At 44.3% G+C, this 13,464-nt stretch overlaps 1 protein-coding gene across 1 annotated transcript in view; it reads right to left on the reverse strand.

The window, feature by feature from the left end:
* ik (IK cytokine) overlaps positions 1 to 13,464 on the reverse strand; it is an 86,964-nt gene that overhangs the window by 57,380 nt on the left and 16,120 nt on the right. The window contains exons 4-7 of the mRNA XM_083635550.1: positions 9,783 to 9,842; positions 6,344 to 6,511; positions 5,224 to 5,338; positions 999 to 1,069 (exon numbers count right to left, since the gene is read on the reverse strand). Coding sequence (XP_083491676.1) covers positions 999 to 1,069; positions 5,224 to 5,338; positions 6,344 to 6,511; positions 9,783 to 9,842 — 414 coding nt within the window. The remainder of the gene's footprint in view (positions 1 to 998; positions 1,070 to 5,223; positions 5,339 to 6,343; positions 6,512 to 9,782; positions 9,843 to 13,464) is intronic.

A 13,464-nucleotide genomic window follows, 5' to 3' on the forward strand; every position in this document is an offset into this window, starting at 1 on the left:
ATGTGAGCTTGATGCAGTGTCATGTTCTAAACATGTATCTGAGCTGGTTTGAGTTTTGAGAGAAGAAAATCTGTGAAGCTTCTCATGTGTTTGATGCCACCTCATTTCAAAATTAATTATGATTTAAAACTAGGGATGGTATCATTAATTAATTCAAGTAATAGAAGTAATAGGATAATAGAAGATGCCAAATCATTCAAAACAATAAGCATTTTGCTTTTAGGAGCATTGTGCCAGCGTTCCAAAACGTGTCAACGTGTGTCGTTGCCTGGGAACCGCACATCCCATAATACAACGGTTCGCATCGCACCCACCGTTGCAGTCGGGGTACGTTTCGAAATCCCTCCAGGCCTGACATTTTTTCTAGGGGAAACACTGATGGGTAACCACAACCAGGGCATTATTGACAGATGATGAAGTCGTGTGAGCTAGTTTGCTAAAAACTGTGCATTTCTGTGTTTAGACAAATTGCTCGTGTTTCCACCGTTACTAGCGAATGATTTATTGCACTTATGACAATGTGAATTGTCAGCATCAACTCGAGTGAAGTACAACCAGACTTTCGATCGCTCCGTTCTTTCTTAACATGTTGCGGTCTCTCTCCTCGGCTCAGCTGCCTTCCCTTCAGTGTGTGTAGTGTGTGCTTGCTGCCCCGCCCAGCCCCTCCCCTCCCCTCTCTCCTCTCAGTCAGGCTCGGCTCCTCGCAGGTACCTGCTGCCGGTCTCTCGTCTGAGAGAAAGAGAAAGCAACACGGAAGAGAGTTTCTCTCCTCTCGTTAAAATGTGCAAGTTAACGTTTATGTAGCAAATAAATAGGAAATCTATTTTCTTAATTTCTCCAGAACCGATAAGAGAACCGTTAATGTGAAAGCTTAATGATCCTCCGGTATCTAGAAATCCGGCATCTGGCACCCATCCCTATTTAAAACTGTTGTAATTTGAGCCCAGCTTTAGTTGCAGCAGTTAACTTAGTGAGTCGTGAGCAGCTTCACATCGTACTTCACTTCTTTCTGCACTTTCTCCATCATGTCCTCTTCTTCTTTCTCCTTACTAGTGATTTCTGCTCTCACCTGGAACACACACACACACACACAGACACACACACACACACACACACACACACACACACACACACACACAGTGTCAACAGTAACATCTCTAGCATGTAAAAGAGGTACCATTAGATAATTAGATGACATGGTGCTGCCGTTAGGGGGCACCACAGCGGATCATCAGTTTCCACCTCTTCCTGTCCTCTGCATCTTCCTCTGTGGTGCCAACCACCTGCAGGTCCTCCCTCACCAGGAGCTGCCAGGCAAGAGGAAAAGAGTAAGGCCAAAGAGGAGGTTTATGGGTGTGGTGACTCACCACACCCATAAACCTCCTCTTTGGACTTCTTCTCTTCTTGCCTGGCAGCTCCATCTTCAGCATTCTTCTCCCGACATAACCAGCATCTCGTCTCTGCACTAGGGATGTCGACGGTTAACCGTTAACCGGTTAACCGCCGACAACGTCATTGGTCGGTTAAGCATGTCGGTCAAACGGTTAATTTGCATATTAAATTGGCATACAACGTGTTGCCGATATGGTGTTTTTTTTCCTCCTCCGCTGTAAGCAATGTTAACAAGTAGTTACTGTAGCAGCAGGATATAGGAATTAAAAGCTCCTGCCAGAACAACATTCATTTAGAGAAAGGCTTTTCCAAATGTTTGAGAGAAAAGCCGTGTGCATTGTCAAGCAGCACTGACTTCTCTGTCCGCTCCATACATGCGCCACAGCCCCGCCCCCCTCTGCTTTGACCAGACAGGAGAAGTGCGATACATTTCTCCCCTGACGCGTCGCCCTGCCTGCCCTGTGCAGACTACAGCCAGCCAGTCACTCTGCTGCTTCTGTGTTCCAGCCGCTGAAACGGCTTTTCAGTTTGGTCAGGACAGGAGCGCATGGCCTGAAACCCGACACCTTGCTCATCTCACAGCGTTCAGCGTGCACTGCACTTCATTCGGTTTCACTCTCTCTCCCTCCCTCTCTGCATGCATGTTCATCATGCACACGCATCTCAATGATCAAACAGTAGTTTTTTACCGTGTTACAAAAATGCAGACATGCGTCTAATTGACGATTGAAAAGTAACAATTAACGTTAGTCTTTACTGTCAAACACAGAGCAGTTCGGAGGAATTGTTTCACAACGAGAGACGGATTGTTTGTAGACTGCATTCATTGACACTTTCAAAGCTGGTGTGAAAGCAGCTACTGACAGCTGCATGTGGAGCCCTGCAAGATAGAGAGAGCATAGCCCTCGTTGCGTGCGTGAAGACAGAGGGAGAAGGAGTGAGACCAAAAGCAGGTATTATATATTGCTAAAAGTAGAAGATACTGTAGTAATGCACGCGTTGTCAGTGCGCCTTGCAGCCCCTGGGCTGTCATCCACTCAAAGTACTTCACGGGGCGGCTGCGTGTCAATTGACGTGTCCTTAATATGCAAAGCGTGCAGCTCTAAGCAGTATAGCCTATCGGAGGAATGTTTTTGTTTAGATGGCTGGAGGATTCAACTTGTCTTTTCGTTTTGTTAATGTGTTTTCTTCTGCTTGTAGATGTAAAAATAAACGCTTTCTAATGAAAAAAAATCAAGCATTTGTTGTGGTAAGGGTTTAATGGGGCACAGACAGTCAAGCCTTCATGTCACCTTGTTAGAAAAGAGATCCTCATAAAGACCAAGGACAAACTTGAGCCCTTACAGTTTGCTTATAGAGCAGAGAGGGAGGTGGAGGATGCCACCACCTCCCTCCTCAATACCATTGTAAAACATTTAGAAGAGAGCCGTTAGGTTGCTTTTTATAGATTTTTCCTCTGCCTTCAACTGCATACAGGCCCACGTCCTGGCACATAAGACTTATGAGCGACTTTGATCTGAACATTGTAAGCTGCTGATAAGCTTTTTAACAGACCGCTCTCAGAGGGTGCGAGTGCGGCTTTCTTTCTAGTGTTCTTATGTCTTCTACTGGTTCACCACAAGGGTGCGTTCTTTCTGCCCTGTTGTTCATCTTGTACACCAATGGTTGTGTGAGCCATCATGGGTTGAGACAGATCTTCAAATTTGCAGATGACTCTGTGATAGTGAGTCTTCTCAAAAATGATGAGACTGGTCATGGCACAATTGTGGATGATTTTTTACAGTGGTGTGAAAATTATTTTCTTAAACTTAATGTGTCAAAAACAAAAGAAATGTCAATCGACTTTCGCAGACAGGCTCCCGTCCCCCCATCACTTACCCTTATAAACGGGGAACAGGTAGAAGTGGTCAGCCTGTACAAACATCTGGGGACAATTCTGGATGACAAACTGAGTTTTGAGCCTAATGTGAAGGCAATTCTAAAGAAAAGCTATCAGCGCTTGTTCTTTTTAAGGAAGCTAAGAAGTTTTAATGTAGACAAGTCACTTTTGAAAATGTTCTATTCATCTGTATTGAGTCAGTCTTCACCTTTGCATTTATTTGTTGGTTTGGGAACCTAAACTTGACAAACAAGAACATGCTAAAGGAAATTGTCAGGACGAGCTCCAAAATCACCGGCTGTAACTTGAATGACCTCTGTCTTCTATATAAGAAGAGGGTTCTTAAGAAGGCTCAGGGTGTCCTACGTGACCCTCAGCACCCTCTTTACCCTGAGTTCTCCCTCCTTCCTTCTGGGCGCAGATATAGGATGCCCCGCTGTTGCAGGAACAGATACAGCCATTCTTTTGTTCCTGAGGCGATTCGCTGTCTGAACTGTTGAATTGAATAGTAGCCTACTTCATGCTAGGGCATTCACAGACTAGTCGACTAGTAAAACCACTAGTCGACTGTTTTAAGACATCCCTACTTTTTACATTTTTTTATGTCTTGTATGTTTTAAATTAATTTTTTTGTTATGCTGCATATGAATTGCCCCAGGGGGGATAAATAAAGATTTACCCTATACTTTATACTGTAGAACTACCGTATTCCTCCGCTAAAAGCCTGCACAGAGCCGCGGCGCTGGATTACTCTGCAGATCAGCTGTTATTTTGGGTTATTTCTCCCGGCTTGTTAGTGAAGACAACAAATAGAATACACGAACGAAAATATGAGTGATTTTGATAGCGAGGAGGATATGCCATTCACCTTGGTGACAAGAGGATACAATTATGAACCAGAGAGAATAATATGCAGAAGAGGAACTTTTGCAGAGAGAGAGTGAACAGGCAGAAAGAGAGATACGAGGAACTGCCATAATATGCTGCCTAAATACCGGGGTGTCCTGTAGACCTTTTTCACCATTCCCAGGATAAATTGTGGAAAACGTCCCAGACCAGAGAGGCCAGGTGACTTGTTGTCTCTAAAGTAAGTCAGTGTTTTATCTCTCTTCTAAGCCTTCCTGTTTTGTAAACCGCGGCTCTGTGCTTTTAGCGGAGGAATACGGTAGTTCTACGGTTGGGTGGAAATGTAGTGCAGAATGAGAGGGCTGTTTGACGGTAAAGTAAAGCACTGAAAATTGTCAAAATAGAGTGTACATGTACACTGATATTGATTTGTTTAGGTGGGCGTTGTTTTAGGTGGCTAAATTACGTTTTAGTTCCTGGCCCCCTGAACTAGAGAGACAGAGCTGTGGAGGCTGCTGCTTCAGAGTGCCGGGTCTCGATAATGGGGGCGGCTTTAGCTCAGGAGGTAGAGCGGGTCGGCCAATGACCCAAGGGTTGGCGGTTCGATCCCCGCTCCCTCCCAGCTGCCGTCGCTGTGTCCTTGGGCAAGACACTTAACCCTCCTTGCTCCCGATGGTGTGTAGGCACCCTGCGTGGCAGCCTGCCGCCATCGGTGTATGAATGGGTGAATGTAGACTATCTACTGATTGTAAAGCGCTTTGGATAAAAGCGCTATATAAATGAAGGCCATTTACCATTTACCATTCGATAAACGGTGCGCTCAGCATCCAGAAGGCTTTACCTATTTCAGTTAGTGTATGGAACTAGCTGATAGGACCCCACTTCAAACAAACCGAACTATCCCTTTAAAGCTCAAATATTTGCTTTTAGCCTATTATTTTCAGTGTCTCCCACATAACGCCCTAGGGGGGTCTGGGGACATTTTGCACCCTCAAAATCCAAGCACTTCAAGGATCTTGTATGAAGTGTGTGTGTGTGTGTGTGTGTGTGTGTGTGTGTGTGTGTGTGTGTGTGTGTGTGTGTGTGTGTGCCTCTCTCACTCTCACCTTCTGCAGCAGGGCGAAGTCCAGCCCCTTCACCAAGTGAGTGTGCTCCATGTCTCCACCCAAGAACTTAGACTCCTGGATCAGCTGCCTCCTTTTCTCTGCTGCAGACTTGTCTCTGCACACACACACACACACACACACACACACACACACACACAGGACTGTTGGACTATAGACTGTATAAATATATAGATGTAGGCATGAGGAGTGACGTTGTTAGCCGTAGCGTTAGCAGTGTTAGCATACTCACACCTCAGCAATAGGGCCCACAGGTCTATAGTTAGCTGTAGCATTAGCAGTGTTAGATTCAAGATTGTTGTTGTCATTCCGTTGTACAAGTACACACGTGTGAAGTTCTTATGCTGTGGGCTCCATTACAGACTAGGTCAATGGTGCAAAATCACAGCAAGCAACAAATAGACAATAAGGCAACACAGTAAAATAGGAGATAATAACGTAGAAGTGATAAAGTATTCAAATAGAATAAATATGAAAAGTGTTCACAGTGTACAAGAGAGTACACTTGTCAGTGGAAGTGTGCAAATGACAATAACACAGGTTTATTGCACTATTGTGTGTGTGTGTGTGTGTGTGTGTGTGTGTTATCTTTTGAGGAGTCTCGTGGCCTGGCCTGCGTAAAGAAACTATTCCGCAGACGGTTTGTGCGTGCCTTTGGGACCCTGTATCTTCTCCCTGAGGGCAGCAGGGAGAGCAGGCTGTTGTGCGGGTGGGTCGTGTCCTTGATGATAGCGGTACTCGGCACTAGGACCCACAGCTCTGTAGTTAGCTGTAGTGTTAGCAGTGTTAGCGGTAGAGATGGGCATTTCTAGCAAAAACACTAGTCGAAATTCGCTAGGCCAAAGTCGACTTTAGGTCTGTAGTTAGTCAGCTGTAGAGTTAGCAGTGTTAGCGGTGGTACTCACGCCACGGCAGTAGGGCCCACAGCTCTGTAGTTAGCTGTATAGTTAGCAGTGTTAGCTGTAGTGTTAGCTGTAGTGTTAGCAGTGTTAGCTGTAGAGTTAGCAGCGTTAGCTGTAGTGTTAGCAGTAGTGTTAGCAGTGTTAGCTGTAGTGTTAGCAGTGTTAGCTGTAGAGTTAGCGGTGTTAGCGGTGGTACTCACGCCTCGGCAGTAGGGCCCACAGCTCTGTAGTTGGCCGTGGTGCTGATCAGCTCGGTCTCTTCGTAGTCTTTGTTGACACCGTCTCGTCTCTCTCTCGCTCGGTCGCGGTACTTCTCTGCCAGCTCCCTCTCTCGCTCCATCTCCTGCTGACGCAGCTTGGCGTAGTAACTGTCATTAATGACATCATATCAGGTCACATGATATCAACATATCAATAGTAATTATATTATTATTTGCATTATAGAGTGCCACAGGGACGATTTATTTTTGTAGGCCAACCCGGAAGTTATGCTGCCAACCACACCGGCGGCCACATCATATATCATACACACCACATCATATATCATACACACCACATCATATATCATACACACCAGATCATATATCATACACACTACATCATATGACGCACCGCCCCGGTATATACAGCAGGGATTCCGTTAGCCGGCAATTGCCGGCTTTTAGCCGGTATTTGTTGCCGTGGGCCGGCAAATTAAAAGGTCACCGGCTCAAGTGGCCGGCTGAAAATATGCCAAATAAATAAATTCCTTATATAAAATAGCCTAATATTGTGTGGCCTATAACCTAAGTGATGTTGCCAATAAGCTACGACTTAAATAGAGATTTATTACATGATATGTATTCCGCCCCCTGTATGTTGAGTGTTGGTGAAAAAGAAAAATATAGCAGACGCTTTCTTTAGTGCAGAGCGCCGTTTAAAAGCCGCACAACAAGCAGCATCAGTCCCGCCGGCCAGCGCTGGACCCGCTGTGAGGAAACACACAGGAGGAAACCGAAATGTCAAAACAGACATCCCTTGCTAGGCCAGTCCTTTTTTTAATCGAGATCATGCAACAAGTACCGGTAGCCTACTTCAGCCGAGGCCAGCAAGACGGCAGCAAAGAAACAGAAGCGTGCCTGCCGCCGTCAAAAGCGAAAGAGACCCAACGTATAGGCTGTCAATTTAGCGGAGGTAAAAAGCCTTTTTACCTATGTCGGGCGAATCAATCAATCAATCAATGGCTCGTGCTTGTTGCCCGACGCTCGTATGATGAGGGGATGAATCAAAATGCTTACCACACATAAAGCCACATGGAGCCGAGAATGAGTGCAGGAGAGCTGACGCAGGTGTCGCCAGGTGTGGACTGGGAGAGATAAGGTGCGTAGCCTATTGCTGGAGATTCAAGTTGTGCGCTGCACTGACACTATCGCACTTATTACTTTTAGCTAACGCTACATTGTTTTTTCATCAAGGCAATGTCCAGAAGATATGGGTTCATGAGTGTCTGCAAATGCAGATAGATAGGCTACAGTAGGAGCATGCTGCATGTTGTCTGTTTCAATAACGAAAGCGTCCTTACCGAGAACGACGTGCCGACCAATTAAATATTCTTGCTGCGAAATCGGTCTCTTAATGACAACACTGGAATAAATATGATCGACTATAGAGGCTATAAAGAATAGACTATAGAGAAATAAATTGATTCGTTTATTTAGGAAACAATTATTTTATAACATCCTTTTTGAATAGTGGCTGGTAAATATTCGATAGGGCCGGAATTTTGGAACGTTACCGGCTGCACTGGCCGTCTGAGAAAATGTCTAGCGGAATCCCTGATATACAGTATACACAAACACACACAACATATACAGTCAGGTCCATAAATATTTGGACATCGACACAATTTTCATCATTTAGGCTCTGTACACCACCACATTGGATTTGAAATGAAACAATCAATGTGTGCTTTAAGTGCAGACTTTCAGCTTTAATTTGAGGGTATTTACATCTAAATCAGGTGAACAGTTTCTACATGTGCCGCCCCTCCTGCCTTTTTAAGGGACCAAAAGTAATTGGACAAACTAACAGAATCATGCAATCGTCCAATGGGTTCTGAAGCATTTGACTGAATATGAGCAGATAATAATGTCCTTAACACTTCAGAATTTATTCTGCTGCTGTTGTCAGCAGTTGCATCATCAATAAATACAAAGGAACCAATTCCATTGCCCTCGCATTCCATGGAATTACGTTAACGTCTGCGGGTCTTATTGACCTAAGTGGCTCGAGCGCTGGAGGAGAGAAAACTGAGAAAATCCCAAGCTTTCTTTGTTGGAGTCCAGGTATGTTTTACAAGAAAGTGCTCGTCATTGCCGACGATAACGTTATCTGACCGGGCTAACAGTGGATACTCGGTTGCTTGCTGTGTACCGAGCTCAAAGTAGTAGGCCACATTCTTTATTTTACCCCCTGCACTGTCCGCTCCAAAAACAACTCTCTAATTTTGCGCCGTGACCGCCGGAAGTGTTAACAGGACCCGGAAGAATTTGGCCCACTGTAAGGTCTGAACATAAGGTGAATAGAGTCATTTATTAATAGAGATATTTAACCAATATCGCAGGTGGTGTGGCTCCATGGTTTGTGTTTTGCGGATTCACTTGTGTTGTTCAGTCAGCCCTCAGCCAGGTAAGAAGCCTGCTGAAGAGGATAGATTTCCCTTCTCTATTCTGTCCAATAGACGAGTGACTGTTTGGACCACCTGACATTGTTCAGAAAGTCTGGTGGACTTGTGACAAATTGCTGTGTGAAAGAGAACCAGACCAAATGAAAATCACAACAATGTTGCTACTTCACCCCCCCAGAATCGCACCGAGTCCACCAGCTTATATGTGAAAGCGACCTAAATTTCCTCAACAGCATCCTATGGTGAAAAAAGGTCACCTGTCACAAAATAATTGAGGGCATGTAATTATGTTATCTACCACAGCTAACCTGTCGCTCTTTGAACAAGTTGGCATATCGGTGAGATGTTTGGCCAAGGTGGACATGTTGGTTCCTTCGCCTGCGCAGCTCTGAAACATTGTTTACAGACTATGTTGTGTCCGTGGGTTGCCCTGACTGTCCGCAACGTAATTCCATATTTCGCTCTGTGCATCTGCTTTGTCCACAAGCTGTGGACGTTTATCAAGACCGCAGCAGCCATGTTCGAGAGGCGCAAAATACTACTATTTACACGCCCATGGAATGGAGTTGAAGGCAAAGTCATGACCCGCCCTCCTCTGCCTCGGCTAGACTCGGCTGGATTGGTCAGGTTAGCGCCACAGGATGAAGTAGGATTCACAACACACAATACGCTTGGATATTGCACGTGCACAATTGAATTCACAGGGGTCAATGCATTTTTGCGTAGTTTCAATCGTTTCAAATTGTACCAGCGTACTTCAATGTCAAAATGCGTGCCTGCTAAGAAAAATGTGTGCAGGTTGGCAGGCCTGAAATTCAAAACATTTCCAAAATATTCTGTTAATTCCAAACCTTTCCCGGGCCTGGAAAACTGTTTTTCAAATACCGTAACTTTTCCAGGAATTTCATGACGCTAACAACAACAATAATAATAACGACAGCAGTGTGATGTCATGACTCAATGTCATGTCTCACCTCTTCTTCTTCCTCCTCCTCGCTGCAGGGTCCTCATCCTCGTTATAGTCCCTCGGCATTCTGGGGGAAAAAAGGTCCAATCACTAACAAACACCATCATCATCGTTATCGCCTTCATCATCAATCATCTTTGCAAGGTAATTATAATATATGATAATTGGAGTACTACATTTTACTTTAATTATGCGAACCATATTGTGATATACATTGTGTTTCGAAACTGACCCCTGTGACTATCGTGATATTGATTTCAACTAGTGATGCACGATATATCGGCGATCATATGGGTATCGGCCGATGATAGTCATCGGCATCGGCCTGATGTTGCAATGTTAATATCGGTTATTGGTATCAGCCAAAATGTTCACATGATTTATAGGCTTTTCCAAATATTTTGTACATAAATAATTTTTTTTAGTATGGTATGTACAACATTTGGTTATCTTAGAAATAGGTTTTTATACAGATCATATCGACATCGGCCATAACAGCAATGTTAACATTGGTTATCGTATCGGCCAAAATTTTCTTATCGGTGCATCTCTAATTTCAACCGTATCGCCAAGCCCCGGTATACCCGGTTAATTTGTTCTGCTCTCTATCCTCTCCCCCCTCCCCTCTCTTTCCCTGCTCTCTCCCTTCCCCCATTCTCTCCCCTCCCTCTGTCTCCCTCTAATATAAGATTGTTTGATTTGATTTATTGAGTTTAAAATTACAGGGACAGTGCACATTAATAAACATTTCTGTAAATGTGCCAGTTTAGCCAGCTTGGCTACTTTTAGTCCCTGGACAGGTATGATGGTGACAACATTACATTACATTACGTCATTTGGCAGACGCTTTTATCCAAAGCGACTTACATTAACACATTTTTGTCAGCAATAGAGCAATCAACTATGCAACACAGTCTATGACAACTACAACTTCTGAAGGAACAGTGGTACAACTGCTGACAACTGCTAAGACATCAAATGCATTAAAACAGGAACAGCAGATACTGTACCTCTAGTGCCAGACCACACACTTCATAAAATCACATAAGTCTTACAGATTAATGTACGTAAAACTGAGGCGATTGTGGTGGATCCCAGGTCAATTGGGGATCACAGCACGGTTACCATACATGGCCATGACATCAAGCAGGTCACCTCCTACAAGTACCCAGGGGTCCACTTTGATAGGGATCTTAACTGGCACACGCACGTGACAAGTGTCTGTGCAAGAATCCACCAGCGCCTCCATTTTCTTCATAGGCTCAGAGTTTTTGGTGTCTGTAGGAACATTATCTTTATTTTTTATAGAGCGACCATACAGTCCATTTTGTGTTATGGCATCACCAGCTGGTTTGGAAACCTAACGGTCAAATCCAAATCTCAAATATGTAGTCGGCAGGGAAGGTTATGGGAATGCCCACCCCCCTCACCCCCCAAGAGATCCTTGAACAATCCACCGTTCAGCAGGCCATCAAGATTTTGTCTGAGCCCTCCCATGTGTTGAACTCTGAGTATGTGCTGATGAACTCTGGTAGGAGATACAGGGTCCCTCTGTCTAAGCACAACAGATACAAGCACTCATTTGTTCCTCTATCAGTTAAACTGATCAATGGGCTGTCCCTTGAGGTCAGACAGAGGGCTCTGAGATCATTTCACAGGCCCTAATATATGCCTGCTTGCCTATGTATAGTTTTAACAATTGCTTGTTTGCTAACAAGTACAGTAAGTCTAACAATCGCTTGTTTGCTTGCCTGTAATATGATATGTGATTTACTAGTATCATTGTAACTGATTGCACTAGAACTATTTGAACTTTGCAGAATTTGCACTGCGTTATTGCATGGTGCTATGGCCTGAGAGGTATGCCTAAAAGGCGATAAGTATAAATGACTATGATGAATGATTGTGACTACCTCAACTCTTTAAGACACTCCCCCACAGCAAGAGACTGAGGTCTGCCAAGACCAGAAGCACCCGCCACAAGACCAGCTTCTTCCCAACCGCCATCAGCCTCACCAACGAGGCCCAGAAACCCCTTCCGCCAAGGACCTCACCAACAACCCACACACACACACACACACACAAGCCACTTCTTAACATGCAGTGGAATCCGTATTATAACCTGCTCCTAGCCGGTTGGCCTGCATGTTAAACAACAATTAGCCGGCCTACGCGCACTCCCGCGAGTCCTTATCTTATCTACCTCGACCGCCGGTATAAGATCCGCTTCCACGCAATCGCAGCTCATGTTAAACAGTGGCAGGTCATTATCCGCAGATCCGTCTTGAGTAGGGGTGGGACAAAATATCGATACTCACGGTATCGCGATATTTCCACTTGCGATACGTTATCGATACACTGGCACCAAGTATCGATATGTTTATTAAAAAAAAAAAAAAAAAAAAAAAAAAAAAAAAAAATTAATAAACAGGCTAAAATATTATGCTGTGTGTGGTAGTTCAAACATAGTTTCAAGTTGACGTTTATTTATGTTTGTAGTTGAAACAAAAACATAAATACTGTAGGCTACTGAATGGAAATGTTTGATCATTAATATCTACTTTTAGAAATTATATAGGTAGGTAGGTTATATAGGTTTTCTTGTTTTAATAATAATAATAAAAATACTTAATGTGTAACTTTTCCTCCGTGGTATCGAAAATGGTATGAGTGAGTGAGTGAACTCTGAGAGAGTTCATGTCAATTCTGCTAATAAATACATAATACCTGCTTCTTGCCTTTTAGGGGTATTTTTTTCTCTTCAGTTACACAGGTATCGTGATGTATCGTCTTCCAATATATCGATTATCGCAGTATCGCTGTATCGTGATAATATCGTTATCGAGGGCCAAGTATCGTGACGATATCGTATCGTGAGCTACTCAGCGATTCCCACCCCTAGTCTTGAGTGGGCAGGTGTGGCTCTTCGTGACTCACTTCACGTTCACTCGTTTATTAATTAATGAATCGTTCGGGCAATCGCTTATATCAACGAGCAAACTCACGGTTTCCTCAAGTGCTGCAAAAAGGGCTTGAATTGTTTGGCCAACGCACTTCAGCAGCAGGCAGCCAGGTCCAGTGCATCAGGAGGGACGCTTACTGCTGCGCTGCTTGCTTGCTCCCATGTCAGAAAAAGCCTAACTTTTGTAGGGAGAAATACATTGAAAACTAGTCAGATATGACTTGAAATGCCACTTGCAAAATAAATCACCCACAGTGATTGACGACAGTCCGACCACTATTTTGACTGGGCGGCTTTATGTAACCTAACAAAGGCGAAGCGCTCATTTTTGGCACATTGCCACCCCTCGTTGGAATGGACTCCGTTAAAACGGCACGTTTTTTGAAGTCTCCAGATTTGTCGCTAACGTGATGCAGCCAATTCTATTGTGTGAGGCAGGCAGTGTTGTGTGACTGTGCCTCCTCACTGCGGAGAGAGGAGCTGACTGACTGATAGGCTATCAAACTTTTGTGGGGAGAAATACATATGACTAGTTGCCACTTGTAAAATAAATCACCCACTGTGATTGACGACTGTGCGACCACTATTTTGACTGCCTCATAGCTAAAGCTGTTTCCTATCACATTTCTTGTTTCCGATACATGCTACCGTGCCGCTACCGTGCCCCCCCCCGCACCACAGGCAGAAAAAATGGCTCATATCCAGTTGTTTCTTAACAAAGACCCCT

Source organism: Poromitra crassiceps, assembly GCF_964638095.1.
Source record: "Poromitra crassiceps genome assembly, chromosome: 1".
Lineage (NCBI taxonomy): Eukaryota > Metazoa > Chordata > Actinopteri > Beryciformes > Melamphaidae > Poromitra > Poromitra crassiceps.